Source organism: Dermacentor silvarum, chromosome 1, assembly GCF_013339745.2.
Source record: "Dermacentor silvarum isolate Dsil-2018 chromosome 1, BIME_Dsil_1.4, whole genome shotgun sequence".
Taxonomy (NCBI): domain Eukaryota; kingdom Metazoa; phylum Arthropoda; class Arachnida; order Ixodida; family Ixodidae; genus Dermacentor; species Dermacentor silvarum.
In genome coordinates this window covers 451,354,040-451,375,790 of record NC_051154.1, presented here as the reverse complement: position 1 = coordinate 451,375,790, position 21,751 = coordinate 451,354,040, and the positions used below count along the sequence as shown (strand labels likewise).

Here is a 21,751-nt window from a genome sequence, read left to right as displayed (position 1 = left end):
AAAAGAAAAAAAAAATTGCGTAGCTTGCACTGGCGGCGCAATGCTAAAGAGACAGCGGAGATGATGGGCACCCTGGCTTGTTGGCTAGGCTAAGCACTACCAAGTGATCCCCAGCATTTTCAGGAATTTATTGATTATTGATCGATTATCGACTAGCTATTGATTGACTATCGATTGCCTATCGCAAGATATTGGCCACGTATTTGGGCTAGGCTAAGCACTACCAAGTTATCCGAATTTATTGATTATTGATCAATTATTTACTAGCTATTAATTGGCTATCAATTGCCTATCGATGACTGGCTAAGTAGTCCCCACCATTCTTAGCTAGACTTAGCCAGGCTCAGCTTCGCTAGTTCACAGGTGTATGTGCCATTGCGCGTGGACTGTTTCTGCACTGCTGCCAGGATCGGCCCACATTTTTGGATTCAGCAGACACATTACGCCCGGCTGAAACAGCTCCGCTGTTAAAAATGAGAGCTTCATCTGTTTTACTATTTTCTTTGATGAGATATAGTCATCTGATAAGATACACAGTCAAGATTGAGCGGTGTGGATCTGAGAACAAACGGGGATAACCGATATTCTAGGTGACATTAAGCGGAAAAAAACGGAGCTGACCAGGCCATGTAATGCGTAGGATGGATAACCGATGTACCATTAGAGCTACAGAATGGATACCAAGAGAAGGGAAGCGCAGTCGAGGACGGCAGAAAACTAGGTGGGGTGATGAAGTTAGGAAATTCGTAGGCGCAAATTGGAATCAGCTAGCGCAAGACAGGGTTAATTGGAGTTCGCTGGGAGAGGCCTTCGTCCTGCAGTGGGCATAAATATAGGCTGATGATGATGATGACAGTTATCTTGCGTGTGTCACATGAGCTTGGCACAGAATACATTGAACCATGCAATGCATAACGGGCGCGTGTGCTGGAACGCCTACTTAGGCCCTTCAATGAGCGGGCCCGAGTCTGGACCGGGCCCGAGCCCGCCGACAAACGCTTCGGACGGCTTTCGGGTCGGCCCGGGACCGTGCAGTGCTTTAAGATTCAGGAGTGCGGCTTTGTGCGAGTCGACGACGAAGGCCAAGAAGAAAAAATGCATGGAACAGAGATTTTTCTAGACTTAAAATGAACGGAGGATTGGAAGCCAAACCGGGCTCTAAAACAAAAGATATGCGGTCACGCCAAATTGAAATTACCGCACCAGCTCCGTGTTTGATTGTGGAGATTGTGGCCATTGCCTTGCGACCAATGAACTATGTGGGAATTCACAAGAAAACAGTACATTCATAAGTAAGCAAGGGCTCAATCTGGCGACATCACATCACTGTTTCTGCATGAAAACTGTCTAAATAAACGAAGACATCTTCACTCAAGTGACATCGCATTGATGCATTAAAAATACCACTCCAGTACAAATAGAGGCACGTGTAACCTACGCTCTAATAAAAGAACTTAATCAAGCTACAGCGTTAAAACAGCATTTCTTTCTTCAATGGGTTCCAAGTCACTACGGAATCAAATAAAATTAAAGAGCTGATGCATTTACAAAAGCGGCTGATGAAAATACGCAAACCCGCCTTATTCCCTTATCTCAGTCCGACAACTGGCGCATTTTACGAGGCCTCACGCGAGAATTGTAGTGTTGAACTGGTTCACAGAGATGCAGTTGACCCACATCTTGAGTACCAGCTAGACCCTCAGCTTCCACGACTCGTAAATACCCCCTTATATCATCTCCGCCTCGGAATTGCGTACACCAAGCACTTCTTAGTCCGAATTAAGCGTGTGACCTCTCCAACGTGCTTGTGCAGTCACGCCGACAAGGATGTACATCACCTACTACCCGACTGTCCCAAGCACATTACACATAGACAGAGCCTTGAAAAAAAACTGCGTTTAATTGGCTCACATCGGCCTTTCCCACTTGCGGAGGTGTTAAGCTCATGGCCTTCAAAAGTGAATCACAAAGCCATGAAAGTATTTATATGCTACTTTGAAGATGTCGGCACTTGTGAAGATTATTGACTGCACTGCGTCGTGAGTAATTGTCTCATTCGTGCATTTAAAACGTGTTTACACCAGACATCCACGGACTTCGTTGTAAATGAGAAAGTCTTGAAAGAGACTTACGCTCTTAGTGTATGCAAGTATTTATATTTACTCTATTTTTCGTCCTATATTCTCAATCAAGCGAGAATTAAGGAGTATACGTCGCCAGCAAACGGCGACAACTACTATGTTTATATTTATTAAAAAAATATGTGATCAACGTGGGTTGAAAAATCTACATTTGTAGTCTCGCACTCATCTTGTCCGTTAATAGTAGGCCTTTTTCGACAAGAGAATGCGAGCAGATTTGTGAGGAGAAGAAGAAAAACAATGCGGCCAGCTTGACACCAGCGGTGCCAAGTCTGAAGAAACAGCGGAGCTGGGCGACGTTCCTTAGCAACTAGTTGATGTAGGCTTAACGTGGCTTAACTTCGCTTTTTCTAGGCAAGGTTAAGTTACCATGGCAAGGCTGGGCGTTGATGCTTGGCTTGATTCTCGCGTTCTTGGTATTCCGGATCGGCTCGGCGACGTCACATATCGGCGGCTTTGTTGGCTAGGTAGGCTGGATCGGCACAAGGATGGCGATTCCTTTCCCGCGTGGCTTGAAGGCGCTTCTCTCGTCGGGCAGCCTCTTCTTCTGGCGTCAAGGTGCGCTTAGGTCGAGCCATATCTCGGTAGAGCGGAGACATGCCCGGGCGCCGCCGCGTGCCGCCGTGTGCACGCTTTCATTAGCGCGGTCACATGGCTGTGCTGAACACGTGCCAGCGTTTTGACAGCGGTTGTCTGCGGCCGTCGAGGGTGATCTATTCATGTTTGCTTGTGCGCGCTGACACCATGCTTGTTAATTCAGTTAGTAAGCGAATGTGTCCAAGTTTGTACAGCCGATAAAATTGCTGTCCTTACTCCGTATAGCTCTCTACTAATTTGCTATCGCAATGTATGCTTCGCCTTTCGGGCGAAACTGCGACTTTTTCACCTCCTTCTTGTTCAATAATCTTGAGAACGTTGTCTTTTCTCTAATTCAAGAAAACCTGCTTATGATGACATTCAAATTTAACAGCGCACTTGCGTGAACTTCTGATTAAGTTTATTGAGGGAAGATTAGAGAAAGAGAAGGTGGGGGGGGGAGAGAACTAAAACGCAGTGAAGACGAGAAATGTAGATTACAGGGCCTCTTTGACTGCAATGCCTTTCATGTCTCAGCATATGGAGCGTGATTAGTGTACATATACGCGCAACAATATGCGTTCCTCATTTGGCTTTGGTTTTCTTGAAGTTTTTTAACGTAGGTGGAAGTTATTATTTAATAGTTATGGCAGTCACCCGAACAGAAGCATAAAAGACGGCGGGGATGCATGATCTCCAGAAAATGCATATGATACTTCGACATGACATTATAGGCCTATAAGTAGCGCCGCATAACTTGTAATGCAAGCGACCAACCAACCAGAGCAGTCACGGTGGGTCATTTTTTTTTGTTTGCCTAGTTTTGTCCTCTACGCATATAACGCTGCTTCGTAATGTGATAAGGGAACCGTAGCGCCTCCTCAACTGTCGCATAACAGATTAAATTAGTAAAGGCTCGAGACGTCATATTTTTCAGATAGTTCACGTGTGTCTTTTACTTAAGTTGAGAATGTTTATCAGACAGTATTATATATATATATATATATATATATACATATATATAAAAGTTCGGCTGCTACTAATACAACGATTTCGCAGAGCTTGATGTTCAAGCTTTCTTGTGCTATCGTAAAAGGTGTTTTTTTTTCATTACAGGAACAGAAACACAAACTGTACAACAGAATCGAGGAAAAATATCGCGGAGCTCAACTACCATCATGAAATTATTAGGACACCACGTTATGTTGTTTTCTTAAACTTTATCAACTTAATTGCGAAAGTGTTTATATATATATATATATATATATATATAACATCAAGCTCTGCGAAATCGTTGTATTAGTAGCAGCCGAACTTTTATTTTAAACCGCCACAGGTGCCTTCGTTCACGCATGGTTCATTTAGTAGCTATAAATTGCCGCTTATAAATATTACCGTTAGTGTACTGCATACCGAAAGGAAATGCACTGCTTTTCTATTACACTATTTTGTAACTTGCATCCTACAATAGTCCAAAACCTTGTTACATATAGCTTCCCCATGGGAATCAATTTCCGCGGATATCTTCAACCTGAGTGAGCTTATTAAAGTAAAGAGAGCAGTTGTTTCTGGCGGTAAATGTACTGTTTGCTGCTGCAACGTTTGTCTTCCCGCTTTTTCAGTGTTTAGTACACCTTTGGTACGTCAGCACAGAGATGCAGCTCTTCACCCTCACACTGCCATTCACCATGCTTCTGCCAAGGTACGCTAACCGCTATCGGTACTTGTTGTGAAGGATTAAAAAAAAATGCTAATACTAACGCTTCAAGTGACTTTTTTATCCTATAGTGAGTTCAATATTTTTGCGCTTTGTAAAAAACAATCCGGCTGCAGAATTATTGACAATACTCATGAACTCTGTAAAATGTCAAGTTCGGATCTTTACATTGGCGTTACAATAGTTTGTCTTGGGAACCAATTCTCTGCGCACAACAGCCGCTTGCATGCTAAAGTCAAGTAGTCCAACGGGGTTTATTTTCTCTACATTTTTTTATTTCAGTATCCACAACCGAAAAACTTCAACGATATAAGATATAGTTTTACTACCGATTGTATCTTACTGACACTAAGCAGAATAGAGTTGCAAGATTTGACGTACCTGCTGGATTTTAAATTACGTTTTACATTTTCTTTCAATTGCCACCCGGCTAGTTGTTTCGCTTGAACCATAATTTTTCGATACAGCTAAATCGTTTCGCATTTCTACGTAAAATACTGTGTTGCCTTCTTTTAGCTAGGTAGAAACAAGGATAAGGTGACCATGGAGTGGTATTGTTTCAAGCTTTCTCCTTCTCATTTGCTTCTTAGCAAACTCCGCAAGCAAATCCTAGATTGTACACACCGCATTTCGGCTCACATTACACATGCTGAAATGACTGGAGTTCAAAGTGCAAACCCTTTATGACTCATTTCACATTAAACATGCTCAAAACAAAGATCTTCTTATACACTTTGATGTTAACTATTTGAATATTATCTGAGGCAACTCGTACCACAAATGAAGTACTGGGTCTGCATTGGGCATAATATCTAAATTGTATTCCTGGCGTTGCGCTGCTGAGCGCGAGATCGCGGGATCGAATCCCGGCCGAGGCACCCGCATTACGATGGAGGTGAAATGCAAAAACGCCCGTGTGCTTGCGTTGTAGTGCACGTTAAAGGACCCCAGGTGGTCAAAATTATTCCGGAGCCTCCACTACGGCGTGCCTCATAATCAGAACTGGTTTTGGCACGTAAAATCCTAGAATAAATGAATCATTAAATCAATCAATCAATCAAGTATCCCTGGCGAAAATTTTCTTTTCTTTTACTTTTTGCCACTACGAAGGTCACGTATTATTTTACCTTTTCTATATTTTTGCTTGTTCTGAGCTTTATCTTTAGCTATGGTTTCGATATAGCAAGCTTTTTAGTAGCTTAACTTCCCACATCGTCGCAGTTAACAAGTCACCACAGCAAACTCTGAGATCTCAAATGACTAGTCGATGATCTCAATTGCTGTGCTGTCCATAGAGCACGTTTTAGTATTATTATTATTATTATTATTATTATTATTATTATTATTATTATTATTATTATTATTATTATTATTATTATTAGTAGTAGTAGTAGTAGTAGTAGTAGTAGTAGTAGCAGTAGCAATAATAATAATAATAATAATAATAATAATAATAATAATAATAATAATAATAATAATAATAATCAAATAATTCGAAATTAATATTCCTAGGCTGGGGCACACTGGAACTTGAGTGGAGTCGTAGTAAATAGCTCAGAATAATCACCGTGTGTTCCTTCACGGTGTTGCTATTGTATGTACGTAGTCAAGAGATTTCGCATAGTGGTCTCGTTTGGAATGTGTCCGCTATGGCTGGCATTCGTTTCCGTGACTTGGTGGTGAGCGAAAGACCACTTCACCTAGGGAGCTACTGCAGCTGCTTTCACAAAATCAAAGAGCGCACCGTATTAGTTCAAATCTAAGCAATCTGCAACATTAGATTGTCGCTCTCTCTCTCTCTCTAGCTTTCCCCCCACCTATCGCACCTACCGCCCATTTCATCCATCTTTTGAGAATTGCATTACAAGTATAGCCACTTTATATGTTATAGCGTGCTTCTATATCCTCCCCTATCGTTCGAATATGGTGAATTCGATTAACAAACACTGATGTGTATTGCTGGACGGTTTCCTGTGTTTGTGCACTGTTCTGCCTCTCAGCAGTAACAGATAACCTGCTAATTTGTGCTTCCAGATTTCCCAAAACAACTGTGACCGTGCTGGTGTTGGCTGGAGTTACTTGCAGCACTTACACGGCCTTCCGTACATTCTTTTCGAATCTGCTTTACGGCATGACAACTGGCACAAACGATGGACGGTACCGTCGTGTTTGAAATTTATTTACTGATTTAGTGGTAATAATTTAGTTTGGGAACTGTTTCTCCATTTCGATTTCTTTCACGTGATGTTAAAAAAACACTAAAAGAAGCGAATTTCTTTTTTCAGGCGCATCTTCAAAACTCTAGAGCTGATTTATTTTAGACCAATAACCCATGTGGCGACGTATGTAAGTGGAATCCTGGCAGGGTACATGGCTGTGAAATACAAGGAAGTCACTATATCTCGTGTAAGTATATGTATGCTGCAGGTACCTTCCGTGGCTCCTTTTATTATTCACCTTTCATATAATGAACTGTATTTTCCTAAAATGAAACGTGGTTTCTGTATATAAAACAATTCTTTAAAGGAAAGTTACTCTAGGGTCACATCCGGTAATATATAACAAAAATTTTACGATGTATTACAAATTTGCGCACCTGAGGTATATTAAACTTCAGTCATGTGTTACAAGCGGGCTTGAGGCTTCTCGCAAAATTTTCTTCATAGCCACATCTCGCAGCAGCAAACCATGACAAGTAAGGATTACGCTCTCTTGACATAGAACCCAGTCTCATCTCAATATCACTGAAAAAAAAAGAAACTCGGCTTTGGCTAAGTGCGATGATATTCTTATAAACATCACAAAGAAATGATTACTCCTCAAATAGTGGTAACCACAATATCGCCACAGAATTCAGATCACGTCTACTCAACGCCTCAAATATAACAGCCTTTTTCAATATTCTTTAGTTAATTATTTACAGTGTATCCTGAGCCATAGAGCACGAGTCTGCATAGCTGAAGTTTGACGGTGAAACGTTGCATGACTGAAATATGAATGAACCAGACTTCATATGAGCAAGTGTTCCACCTGAGCATCTATTACGCTATAAGCGCGGGTGTATTTCACCAAGGGTTCAGTAAATCGGTGTCGTGGAGTAAGGCAATCAACAGGTAGAGAACTTTTTTTCCCGATTACTCCGGGCTTTATCGTGAACACTATACGTCTTGAAAGCACGCGTGTGAAAGACCCTTTTTCTGTATACTGTGAGGTATCGGATTTCTTTCGTCTTCGAACTGCGGGCTCAACCAGACGAAATGTTCCAGATCACCGATCTCACCACCTAATGTCACAAAGCTAGGAAGTAGATCCTCAGTCTTAAATAACCATGCCTTTGTGTAGGCGGAGTCAGTTGTAACTTGAACGAGGAACGTAGCCTTTTTGAGAATTATTCCTTTCACCACACAGCGTTCACACGAAGTTCGGCGGAGCGCCCTAAATTGAACACAGATTGCGTCCCTTGTGCGCTGCAGGTTCTTCGGGGCTCGCATTTTGGGGGCGCATGACAGCGCTACGCGGATCAGCACAGGCTAACCCACCCTCTTTCAACACCACCACCCCCTAATCCGCCTTTTTAATTTTCCTGTGCTGCCCTCTGCCGCGCGCCGCTGGAAACGTTTTGGTAGGGTGCTGGGGCTTTCGCCGGTTGATTTGTGAACCTGTGCCCGTGTTAAGTGCGCATCGGTTGTGCGTTTCGTGGATCGCGAATAATTATTAATGGCTTCTGCAGGGCAGCATGTCGTTCCTGGAAGCCATGTAGCCCTCACCAACTATATACATGTAGGGTGAGCAGGCCTGAGTGTGCTGTTTTGTTTACAGTGCGGCCGATAAAGGCACGCTGCTCTGCCGTCGCGGCTGCTTTGGAGTTTGTTGTCGCTGACTTCTGCACTTGCATCTCGCTTTTTTTGTAATTCTTTTTACACATTCTTTAGACATTTCGCATAAATAAGATGTTTTCGATTGCGCAGCCTTCCACGTCGGATTTAGCAAAGCGATGCACTTGTTTACATCGGCATCTACAGATCGTTGTTAGCGTCAAAAAATGGGGGAAAGGTGCATATATGAAAAGGCACTGATATGAAAGAATGTCAAAACGTAGAATAAAACACTCGTATCTGCTCATATGAGCCGCGTTGTTCCATCGTGAGACGAGTCAGTATGAGCGGCTGAGCCACTTAAACAATGGTGGCTGTGATCCAGTTACAATTATTGGGCTGTTAATTTATTACTGATTCTCGTTCTTTTTTAACTTCGCCATAGTTAGTTTGCGCGTGTCATAAAGCATTATTAGAGCAAACTGTGCTCGCATAAGCGCTCATTTAAAGGCAGTGTTGTTCTCCTGCAAAAACGCGGATGCCATCGCTGACACCGTTGGTACATATAACTGAGAGAGGCGGTTGTTTATGCTGCTGTACCGAATGTACCGTCTCTTGTTTCGGGTTTGACGCAGAGATAAAGAGTACATCTCAGGAATTAAGAAATGTGTCAGCATGTCAACACGTAAAAACCCACCCATCTACGTTGCGAATACGACCGGCAGCCTACGGGAACGGTGACGTACAGATGTTGGCACAGGCGTTGGGCACAGCGCTATGCCCCCGCTTGCAGCTTATTGTGTACACGGCGATCGAAGCGAAGACTAGTTTACTTCAAATCGCTAAGGCTAGAACTGGACTATAAGAGCAGTTTCCTTCGTCCTATAGCTTGCTTACTTTTCAATACATGCAGGTCCGCCGGTAGCGGGTGCGCGAATTCGACGGCGCCACGCATAACATTCGCTCAACAGGATCAACATTGGCTCAAACTTCATGTGCACGGCTTGAGAGCGTCGAATCTTGTGCATTTCAACTTCGTAGACATGTTTTGACTAACTTTGAGCGCCATTATTTATATATACCAACGAAGGCGTTGCGGCTATCGCGTTATCGGTTCGACGGCCGATCGCGCGGGGTTCGGTCGAATGATGGTCGGCACGCTGATTTTATCGGTGCCGTCGACAAGAAAGCCCGTCGCAGTACGACAACTCGCGCTCGTCGGTTGTCTTGTAGGCCTGGTATGATAAAATGGTCTCAGCGACACAGTGCTGAATGGTCGGCCAATCGTAGGCGTGCGCGTCTTGTCGGTCTCGTATCGACCCAGTGTTACTGCGCCTTGAACGAGTACGTGAAGTCGGGCACACGCTGCCACTACCAGCAAGCGAGGACCGACGCTGCAAGAAGTCTTCGTCAGCAACGTGTTTTTAAGTGTCGTCCAAGTGTAACGCAGGGGTTTATCGATAAATTTGGTATAACAGCCATCAATGCAAGGCGGCAACTACGTGGTTCCCTGTGCAGTCTAGACGAAGCCCTCACCGCTTTCTCTTAGAAGTGGAGTTGCAGTCTTACGCTACGCACGTTTTCGGTACCTCACCGACGTCGAGCTACCAGCGAAGTTTCAACGAGGTACACGGCACGAGTTTGCACTTGCAGTAGCGCGCGTGCGAGCGCATTTTTTTTTTCGGAGGACGTTCCCCCGAGACGGGACCGTACGGCCGCGCGCGCAACCCTTCCAAAACGTTTCGTGACTAATCCGCCAGGGCAGGGCGCATGCGACGTAGCGCCGTGAAAAATGCGGATTGTAGCAAGCACATGATGATAGGAAATTTGCTTTCACATAAGAAAATGGTGTTGTTGTTTAATCTCTTTCCTTTGTGCAGATCACGCAAGCATTGCTCTGGCTGCTGTCAGCCGCAGCTGTGTGCTTCGTTTTATTCGTCACATTGCCATGGAATCGAGGGCACTTGCCGGACCCTATCACCAATGCGATATACGGAGGATACCACCGGCTCCTATGGTCACTGTCACTGTGCTGGCCGGCTTACGCCTGCGCTACGGGCTACGGAGGTGTGTATATCGCGTTTTCGTTAACCAAAGTGAGGGCGGAGACACGTTGTAATTTGCCAGAATGTGTTGTGTTATGTAAAGGTGATTAAGAAACCCTAAGCATGAAACAAATCCTGACACAATGTTCTGCCTCTTCATCTCGTTTTGTTGCGTTTAGCACGGCCCCGAATTCAGTATTTTACATGTCTTTGCAACTAAGAACAGCAAACATCTAAAACTGTACGCATGATTTGATCTGTCTTATGACCCTTTCGATGGTGATCCTATGGGCGCCGCCATGTTTGATCACGTGGTGAAGTGTACATTGCTTGCCTCCACCTGTACAATGGATGTGCCTGACGCCGGTGCGACTCAGGAAACCTCCGTTTCGGCCAATATCGTAGACGGTGACTGGGTGACAACACTTAGATTTGGCCACAGCTTCAGAGGACATGTAAGCGCTTTCGGAGCTTATGAGGCCTTCTCCAAATGGCGCGAGCAGCGTATACAGTGATTGTACTAGAAGTGGGGCTAGAAATATATTCCAAGCCGCCCAAACTTCCCGCTTCTGAATAAAATCAGAATCAGTGTCTTGCTATTCGCTCTTTATTTGACAATCACTTTGAAGCAGCGGTTTGTCATGCTTCTGACTCAGTATAACGTTCCTTGGTGCGGTCACTCTGTGAATGTTTAGTTTCGGCCTAATTGCTTGCGGGTGTGCTCCGTTGGGGTAGATTTGTTCTTGCCTCTCAAAATATTCTTTATACGTAGATGTTCTGTACTTTATAATAGCTTGCAGCAAAGGTAGATTATTGCTGGTCACTCGCTTGCTCTGTGGACCGTCCCGAAACGTTCAGATTCGAAAATTCACGCGCTGTCGGTGTATTCCGTCACCCATGCGTCAGCGCATCAATTCAAGAGTGCGCCCATTCACTTATTATTGATACGTGGGTGACAGAGCACGCGTATGTTTTAGCGTTAGTTGAAGTTGGAGTGTGAGTAGGGTGGATGCATGTAGATAATGTGCGAGAAACTTAATATGCCAGGAAGTGGCTGGTACTCCATTTGGCACCGTGTAACGAGCGGTACTCACTCTTGCTGTAATTGTCCACCATTCTGTGAGTGTCCACCTAGTGGATATGTCCATTTCGTCTGCTGCTGAAGTTCTGATTGGCTGGGCTGGAGTACACGTCGGGAGGAGACAAGCACTGCTAGCCAATCCGCACTTACGCGGCAGACGAACTGGACATGTCCACAAGGTGGACACTTACAGAATACACCTCCTGGTCGATCTGGCGCGGCTTCGCGCTTTCCACTGAAAGGTTCGGATCAACTTGCTCTGCGGGATCGCTCTCACTTGATCCGAAGCCAAGTTGCAAATTTGGACGGAAATAGGACGAGAACATACATCACTTCCATCTTCATGTAAAATCGGTACGCAACGTTGTAGCCGCTGTGGGACAGCGATTTTGGTTGCCAAGTTAACGTACACAGCGGAAGTGAGGCACTGTTTCCGTAACCGGTTTGTGTGGTGTGTGCGCACCAACTTCCGTTACGATCCCCGCAGAGCATTCTTGAGCCGCTATTCTGGCCATTGCCGCCATTCTAGCCGCCATTTTCTTCGAAGCGTGACGTACGCGCGACGCTTACAAAATGGCGCCGATAGCCTCGATTTGCTTTGGTAACGTGACGCAAATTTGACGTTTCGCCTAAGAAACTGTAATGTAGGCATTGAACCTAGCGTGGTTGATAAAGCAAAACAGTTTTCCTCCCGAGTAAAAATAAAGCAGCTAGCACAAAGCGTACGATTATTCCATCAAAATCGTTTCTCGCTTCCGTCGTCTGCATGCGCGCAGGCTGTCGTCTGCTTCATTAACTAGGATGCGTGTCCTCGGGAAACTGAATGAGTCATCGTATATTGGCACCGGCCACGCGCTTGCTTTCTACCTTGAGACAACATACGCGACCTGCCAGTGATGATCACCGCACGCTCTAGGCCGCGTTATGGTTATCTCGTGAACCGCAAGTGACTCAGCCCGACTCGTCTGGCTGAGAAGCGGCCGAATATCATAGATTGCGTTGCGCGCGCCACAGGTATCCGCTTGAGCGACGCAAGCGCCGGCACTGCCATCTCTTGCGCACTTCGCTGCTTACTCGCACCGCGAGAGGAAACTTCAAGGCGCCGTCTTGCGTACATTTCTGTTTATAAATTAAAAAGTCACCGTTGTCATAGCCTTTGATGATGCGAAAAGTCAGTAATATTGATTACAATACAAACGCAATAGTGAAAAGTGCAAAATGTCGCAGAAAGTTTGCTAGTTTCAAACAATATTATTTCAAATAAACGTGTTTTTAATAAAAATGATGGTTCAAAACACAAATGCCAACACCACCCGAGAGCGATGCAAATGCTATGAGCACGCGTTGTGAACAAAAGATTTTTATGGCCCCAAATGACAGGGAAAATGCGCCGACACGCATGCCTCTCCACTGCCATTGCATATGGCCGCTCATTACCATAATTCGTGCGGCTCGTCGCGCCACAAATTATGGCGGAAAATCTCTGCAATGGTGGCCCAGAGCAACGTCACGAAACGTCAAATTGACGTTTACGAAACGGCCCTTCCTGTGACGCTCCTCACGGGATATTCCTTCAGCCAATGAACAAGCTGACAGGCCGGCTGTCTTGGAACGCCACCACATATTCGCGAAATTGCGGATGCATTGCACGGGCTTCTGCACGCTACCGTCCGCTTTCTTTCTAAAGCGCTAAAGTCGCAATATAGGTGCCAAGGACCATAAAAAAGTATTTGTTGGTAAAACTTGCAGCTCCACGTCACGTTTCGTCATTCTGACACAAACGCAAAATTGCATTTTGTAAACCTTCCGTTCCCCGGCACAAATTTCAAAACACGTGACCTCTGGACAGCCAATGAGACAGCCAAGATGGCGGATAATGGCGGCCGTGCTGCCGCCATGCGTGTCCAGAATAGAGCCTCTGCTCTCGTCTGGCAGATTCGGATTGATATCCGAGCGCTCGCCTCAGGATTTCGGTGGCCGCTGCGGATCGACCAGTGGGAAAACACCATAGGAGACGGCTGGAGTATTCGTAGAGTAACTGCAGGGAACACATGGAATGAAAAAACTTTACTTCTTAGGGCAATAAATTACTTTAAAATTCGCCAAGCGAGAGGAGGCTGAACCGAGTCTCGCCATTTTCGTTAGTCGCAATCATACGAAATGACAGACAATGAAACCACGTCCGCCACCCTGGCTGTGAGCAGCGCTGGCTAACACTACCAGAGCTAAATTAAGGAGAAGGAAAACTCCCAACCAAAATTTATTTAAAAAACCAATGTTTCGGAGACCCACCGGCTACTTCTTCAAGGGTGATATGGCGTGAGGAGTAGCAGTGCTTATATGCGTTTTGGGTGCTTTGACAGGCGGCTAGGTGACAGGTGCGAAAACACCCAAGAAAGGGGCCGGCGGGGTGAGTCGAGGTGGGTCTCTTATGAACGGGGTGAGTCTCTTCAACGTTTCAAACAAATCTCGCAGGCATGATAGCCCGCATGTCATCGTGGAAAGGGTTCGTGCCGCTTGCAAGGCTCACGTACGGGGTGTACCTTCTTCAAGGAGTGTTCCTTCTTCTCCGGATGGCACTGGTAAAGACACGCTTCAACTTGGACGACTTTTTCCAGGTAAGATACACAGGTCTGAGTATAGAGATGTTGTGGCTTGAAGAGCAGAATTGCTAAACTGTTGGCAAAGCCAGATTCTTTAGTTACAAGCCTGGCAGACACTTTTAAGGCTCAACAGTGGCTTGCTTCTTCATAATTTTTGGCTCCCTGCTCAATGTGACGTGGTGGTGATAGGCAATATGCCTAGTAAATTTCGAAACAAACATCACATTTCTGGAGTAGTCATGCTGAAATGAGCAAAACACAAACAAATGACTACTTTTGACATGAAATGGAACGAGCTAACTAAAGTCGTTCCACTGAAATAAATTCAGCTGATGCTAATAAGAATACAGCAAGACCATCTATGTATTTTTGTTGCCTTTTGCGTGTCTCCCTTATTTCTTGCTATAGATACGCAGGAAACGTTCAGTTAATACCAAGAGCTTTCCTAGTATATGACGTGGAGTTTTCTGTAACACCACCTTGCCCAACACGTGACTGCTTAGTTAATGGTTAAAGTGATCCCTAGTGCAGTGAGTCAATTTGCGCTTGCATTTACTGAATGCATGTAATTGTCAAGGTAGATTGCGTTTTCAAACATGTGTATGACCATAAAGTGTGCTTTAGCTATGAGCTTTGCTTCCATGCTTTGGACACTACTCTAGTCCAGGAAGAAAGATTGTTCTTGGCAAGCACGCTCCTAATTTCTACAGTCCGCTTTATGTCATTTGCATACATTCCGCGTGCATTAGCGTTTAAGAACATAACGGTAATATCATCACTGCCACACTACATGTAATTCAGAAGAAAATGTTTCATTTATGGAAGTAGTTCCAAACCAGAATGCGAGTATCTCTGTCGCGTATTGCTCACAAATCCTTCTGTACTCATAGCAAGACGAAAACACCTCTTATATTCATCAGAGGTGCTTTGGAGAGAACCATGCAATGTTGCCAAGTTAGCAGCAGCGTCTTTCCTGCCCTCATCAGGAGCAAGTTCAAAGTGATGTGAATGCAGGTCCTTATTGTTATTCTTAATGCCTGTCTTTTTGTTTTCAGTTTGTTAACGTGAATAATTTTCTACCCAACTCACAACAACGCTAGAAAATGCTCTCGCTTCGGGCTCAGACCGCCATGCTACAGTTGACATTGGGTTTCTTGCTTTTCCATTAAGCTTATATTTTTCTTATTTTTTTCAGCTTACGAACACCCTGGGAATCATAGGCATCAGCTACTACTTCGCATACCTGCTCTTTCTTCTGTGTGATGCTCCCATCGAAAATTTTTACGAGCATGTTTTTGGCAACAAAATTCCTGAAACTCCACAGCCTACAGTACCCAATTCCAGGCCATTGCAGACAAGTGACCAAATCCGACGACTTCCCTGAACGTTTTCACACATGCTATGCGCTTCAAAGTGAAATCTTTGGGTCATGCGCTGTTCTTGTACATCACTGGTGGCAACAAGCTGAGGCAAATAAAGGAAAAGAAATGCCACCTTGGCTTTTTTCCGCGCTTCTTTAAAAGCTGCTGTTTCCAATACAGTACATCCAATTTTTTTATAGTAAATTTTACTCCCTTTTCTGCTCCAGTTATGGCAATTGTACGACACCCATAAATATGACCCGTGAAGGAACTGAAGAACTTGTTGGAGCTTCTATTGGAATCCTCCAAAAAGTAGACACCTCTAAAAGCAATCCAACCAATTTATAATCGCAAACAGATTTAACAAATCATTAACATGCTTAACAGATGCGCGGTTCTCGTTGTATGGTTGGTGCAGTTGCGTGATCGTGAGGTATAAAAATGCTTTTTTTGTCTCCCCCTCCCCCCTTAAAGTCGTTAATTAACAAATCATACTGCAGTTTCGGCGCAGCCAAGCGTTTACAAATTTGGTTCGAGATTATTTAGTTTTTCGTCTACTCTGCGAGCAGTTTTTTTTTTTTCAATTTACTTCCCATTGTAGCAGTATCAGAATTTATTTATAGAAACGCAGATAGGTCGGCCCGAGCTTGTGCACTCTAACCTGCTACTGTAAACATGGGGAAGGGGAAAACAGGAATGAAAGAGGGATGGAGGATTGGCGGTGCAGTGATGCTAGTTGTCAATACAGCAGCGGACTTAAAGTATTGAGGCTAGTCCTGGTTCGTGTAAAAATCGTACCGTCGCCCTTAGAGTTATAACATATCTCGAGGGCTTGGACAAGGACCCAAAACGAAAACCTTTGAGAATGGCCAAGTGTGGATATTCGTCACAGAAGCGGCGAAGTTCCGTCACACACACACACACGGCACACACACACGGAACACACACACGCACGCACCTACGACATACACGTACGCACGACACACGCCCACACACACGCATGCACGCACGCACGCGCACACACACGCGCACGCGCACACGCCCACTCACGTACCACATACACGCACGCACGCACGACCCACACGCGCACACATGCACACGCACGCACGTCCACACGCACACACACACACACACACACACACACACACACACACACACACACACGCACGCACGCACGTACGACATACACGCACGCACTACACACACACACACACAAACATGCACACTCACGCACGCACGTACGACATACACGCACACACGACACACGCGCACACATGCACACGCACGCACGTCCACACGCACGCACGCACGTACGACATACACGCACACACTACACACACACACACAAACACGCACACTCACGCACGCACGTAAGACATACACGCACACACGACACACGCACACACACGCACACACACACACACACACACGCACACACACCACAAACACACACACACACACACACACACACACACACACACGCACGCACGCACGCACGACACACGCACACACACACGCGCGCACGTGCATGTGTGTGTCTCTCCCCATCACATAAGCTAGCAAGGACTTCATATCGGGTCTGGAAAAAACAGTGCGCACTATGGTGCCCTTTCGAGTCCGTAGTGCCTCGGTAGGCACTGAAATTTTATTTCGTGACCCGTTTGCTGCGCGATGCCCATAAGCTCTGCAATCGAGGGCCAAAATGTCTACGAGCAAATCAGGGCTTAGAATCGCAATGTCCCGCCCACGCGCGAGGCGGTTGGTCGCAAATGAATCTAACTGCTTCCCGGATGGCCTAGTACAGCAGCAAATGATACTTGCCATATACTCTTGAAAAATTATGTGGATTCTACGCGCTGTGGTAGTCGGTTGAAGTGATGTCTTTGGTGTTTGCGAGGAACACTGTTAATATTAGCGGCCATTTGCAAGTAGAAATCACACGACAATGTTGAAGGCTTTTTCACTGGGAAACATCGCGCTCACTACACATGGCGCTCCAACACCGCCGAAAATCAGGCCGAAATCAGAGTATATTGTGCTCACACATTACACACGAACCGAATTCATCGTGCACCAAGAGTGTCTCCCATTATTTGTTTGCACCGTAAACAACACGGCGCCGTTGCGCTGCTGTCTCATAACTGCGTATCGACGCCCTCGAGTTCGCACTTACGAGCAAGTGTGCACTCGCGTTCTAAGCCATTCTTCGCTGCGTACCGACGCGGCACCACTTGCGTTTCTGGGTGAAGTATTCACCCCGATCTCTATGTTCATCGCGGCACTTGACGCTGCCCCACTTCGCCTTCATGAGCCAGCATGCACTCGTGTTCTAGAGCACGATTCGCTGATGACATGACTGGTTTGTTTACGTAATTCGTAGGGAACCCACCTAGTGCTAGAAAACCATATAAAAAGGACCCACAAGGCTTTAGTCCCTTAATGTGTGAAAATAACATTTAAAAGTGCACTGTGAGAGGGAAATTTTCAGAGTTTGTGTTTCTTTTTCACATCCCTCTCACCATGGTTGCCAAATTCTGTGGCATCCGCGTTGGCTTAAAGTATTTATCTAAGAGCAGTGGACACTTGAAAGTTTAAATGTAATTAGTTTGACTAATTGCGCGATGCACTACGGCAAGATATTGAACTCACTTGAATAAATAGCGGAGGAAAATAATGGTAACCATTAGCGATTTGCACTACCTCTTAACACAAATTTAATTTGCTGATAAATATTGAGAATTTACTTGATAACCACTTATTTCAATACTCTAACAACTTGTATAAAATTTATTTCATTTTGTTTTTTTTTATTAAAACGATCACCCACAAGGCCAGTGGCAAGCGGCTATCAATAAATTCTGCCAAAAATCTAACTATTGTCGTGCGGCAACCAAATCTTGTAAACGACTTTGCCTTTAGGCACGTCTTCTGCTCTAGAAAATGTAACGAGCTGTGCTTAAAAATAAAGAATTGCTCTTTTGCAGCACTACGAATTATGCTTTGTACAACTGAAAACAATCTAATATATATATATATATAATATATATATATATATTATATATATATATAATCGCTACAACCTGGCCACATTCAAGTTGCGCGCCCTTCGTACTGTGCACGCCGTACCGTGGTGTTGTTCAGCAACAACAGCCAGCGATCTTCGTGGCATGAGCACCCGCTTGGACCGGCTCGCATTGCGCCACGCGCACGAGACAGGACTGGAGAAGACAGAAGAAGACGGCTGGACGCCGTTCAGAACGCGACTGCCGGGCATTCTTCACGACGCAGTGACTTTTTAGTCGTGGGCACAGGTTCGCCCTTAATAAATATCGTTGTTTTGTTAACTCTGTTCCTCAACATCGTACAATATATATATATATTGAACGAGAAGAACGAGAACCGAGGGGATCGATTTGTAGTAATCAGATCATAAGAAGCCAACAACCATAGACCTCAATGACAACATAGGGGAATTTAAATGGACAATTACTAAATTGAAAATACATCAATGGTAAAAATGAAATGAAAGTGGATGACAAAAAACTTCCCGCAGGTGGGGAACGATCCCAGGTCTTCGCATTACGCGTGCGATGCTCTTGCCATATAGATATATAATTTAACAGGAGTCTTTCACCATTCAACTAGCTGCCCATCTCTTCAAAGCCGTTGCAATGCATATATCTTTGTAACTCTTCGACATTTTCATCCCACTGTCATGTCCTTCGCTGCACACACAGCCACTCTTATGTGCTTCAAACGTGTTTACAGGTGGCGCCGCTGTCAAACTCGCAGCGCTACTCCATTCGAACTTCGGGTCGTCCGTCTCTCGCCTGAGCATGATCACTCTAGAAATCTGAGGCCTTAATAACTGGGGAACAATGTAGACCACACTTTTTATTCCCAACTCAGTTCTAGGCGTAATCCCTCAAGTGGAGAAGGTTCTTGACAGCGATAATTGTCATTCATCCGAATGTAGCACGGATCTAGAAAAGAAACCAGTACGTGTTTCTCTGAAAGCAAGCTTCGCTGTTGAGAAAAAAAAATAATCCTAGTGTGGAACCGAGGCAAACAGCTTCCCGGGCCTAATCTGGGCTAGACTGAGGCACGGGACCGACCCGAGCCGAAGCTCTAGGCCCGCGAACTCAGCCAGGCCTGAGTAAACAACTGCTTACCCGACCCGAGCCCGGTCCCACGGGCCGGTCCGGCCTGGGCTTTTATGGCAGCCTGGGCCCGTGCAGTACTCTAATTCAGACCCGGAATATCAGAGTTTGTGTTGGTTGCCAAAATGCCCTTCAGCAGCGGCGCCTACGCACTCGTCCGGGACCAACGAATACAATGCACATTGCGGTGTAGTTGCTGAGAGTGCACGTAGGCACTTCCCCAGAGCCGGTTTCTGCCATCTTGCAACACTACCTTCAGAAAGTCCGCCGGCACATTTTGTGATATGATCTCAAATTATTTCGCCAGCCTTCCATCAGGTTAAACCCCGCAAACATCGATTATTCCTTGGTGTTTGGTTCGACATGCAGTATGTCTCGCAATACCAGGATCAGGAAAAAATTAAGCCGACATCTCCTGCTCACAACTATCTCTGTTCCTTTTGCACGAGAGGTACGCCGTCCATGTGCATTCTACGTGGCAATCCTCGAAAATTTTGGTGCTAGTCAATAGCAAAAATAATTCGATGGAGCTTTGCGATACGAGTGGCGTTCCTGTAAATTACAATGATTGCTGTGATGCATTAAATCATGCGTTTATCTCGCTTTTTTTTTCGGTGATATACACATGCTGTATACCCTGATTATCTGACAAAGCGTTGTCCTATGTACCCTGTTCTCTTTGATTCAACTGGTATTTTTGTTCAGGGGAAGACCTAAAGGTCTCCAGCTGTGCTTGCCCTGATGGTATGAATTCCAAGTTTTTGAAATGTACATCGGTGTGTATTCATCATTCATTCTTTGCGAGATATTTTCACAGTCATTGTACAGCAGTACCATAAACAACTGATTTGAAGATGGGAGAGTGGTTCTTTGCACAAACAGGTGTTTCTCATTATCCACTAAACTACAGACCATTATCATTGACCAGTATACCTTGCAAGCTCATGGAACACGTCCTGTTCAAATGTTGTATGTCTTGTTTAATCTAACTCAGTTTATTTCTACTTGTCACGTGGGTTTTAGAAATTATTTTTCTTGTGAAATGCAGCTTTCGTTATTTACAAACGACTTATTTCACTTTCTTGACAAAAGGTTTTGTTGTCGATCGTATTTTTTTAGAATTCGCTAAGACATCTGATTCAGTCTCGCATCACCTACTCTTTCTAAAAACTTGATACGTTGATCTCGATGGTAATGTTTAGGTCGGATTAAATGCTTCTTTCTCACCGCTTTCAACATGTTTCGGCTGAAGGTCATCAGTCTTCTTTCGCTTCAGTAACCTCAGGGGTTCCTCAGGGGTCCGTTTATAGGACCGCTACATTTTTCATGTTCATTAACGGTCTTCCTACCCAAGTTTATTCTATATAATTGTTTGCTCATGATTGTGCAATATACCACCTATATTCTACCCCTGCGACCGTACTGCATCACAGAGTGACCTTCCTAAAAATTTTCCGCTGGTGTTCCACGACTAATAAAACTTATATTAACAGTGTGAAAGCACTACACATTTCCGGACTTCCTTACTCAACTAATCCTGCAGATTACATAACACACACTCTAACTGCCACGACTTCTTACAAATAATTCGGCGTCATTATAAGGCAGCATCTATTGTGAACTTGCATGTTAATTATATTATCAACAAACGCTAACCGCATGTTAGGTTTTTGCATCAGAACTTTCCACACGCCACTACTACCATAAAGCTCCAACTTTACAAGGACCTTGGTCAGACCCAAAACTGAGTATGCCTGCTGAATTGGGATCCTAGCCAGGTAACATAACAATATTTTAGAGTCCATCCGGAATCGCAGCACCCTGCCTATTCTTTCCAACATAGTCGCTACTCTAGGTTTCCTCAATGAAACTAACAGTTGACCTACCAGACCTCGCTATGCGCCGAAAGTGTTCTCGACTGTGCCTCTTGCATAATATTTCACCAACCCAAACATAGGTTTGGGATATGTGCATCCACTTGCTCAGCGAACGACCGCAGTTCATAACGCACAAAGGTAAGGCCTTCGGATTCGTATTTTTATTGTGAAGCTGCTCGGAACAGTAATATGTGGAAGCAATATAGGCTAGCAGGTGATTATAGTAATGTTATTTTGTTACCTCAGAGCAATGATAAATTTTGCTCTGGTTATACGAGCAGCAGTATAAAAAAATAAGAACATGAACAAGCTAATAAGTCATCGCACGCTGATTCACGCAGAAGCGATGCAAACAAACATGTTGAAAAAACTAAA

The 21,751-nt window shown here is 44.8% G+C and overlaps 1 protein-coding gene across 1 annotated transcript; it reads left to right on the top strand.

Annotated features, from left to right (window-relative positions):
• Positions 1-4,323: 4,323 nt before the first annotated feature.
• LOC119455558 (nose resistant to fluoxetine protein 6-like) lies at positions 4,324-15,465 on the top strand. Its single transcript, XM_037716960.2, has 6 exons — positions 4,324-4,419; positions 6,469-6,591; positions 6,720-6,840; positions 10,130-10,316; positions 13,851-13,993; positions 15,174-15,465. The coding sequence occupies exons 1-6, from the start codon at positions 4,373-4,375 to the stop codon at positions 15,360-15,362; spliced, it is 810 nt and encodes a 269-aa protein (XP_037572888.1). The 5' UTR covers positions 4,324-4,372; the 3' UTR covers positions 15,363-15,465.
• The last annotated feature ends 6,286 nt before the right edge of the window (positions 15,466-21,751 follow it).

Bases quoted from the DNA above. Each gene is read 5' to 3' on its own strand.
- LOC119455558 (XM_037716960.2), top strand. From the start codon at position 4,373: ATGCAGCTCTTCACCCTCACACTGCCATTCACCATGCTTCTGCCAAG. The intron at 6,592-6,719 runs GTACCGTCGTGT...TTCTTTTTTCAG, and splicing joins ACTGGCACAAACGATGGACG to GCGCATCTTCAAAACTCTAG. The intron at 6,841-10,129 runs GTAAGTATATGT...TCCTTTGTGCAG, and splicing joins AGGAAGTCACTATATCTCGT to ATCACGCAAGCATTGCTCTG.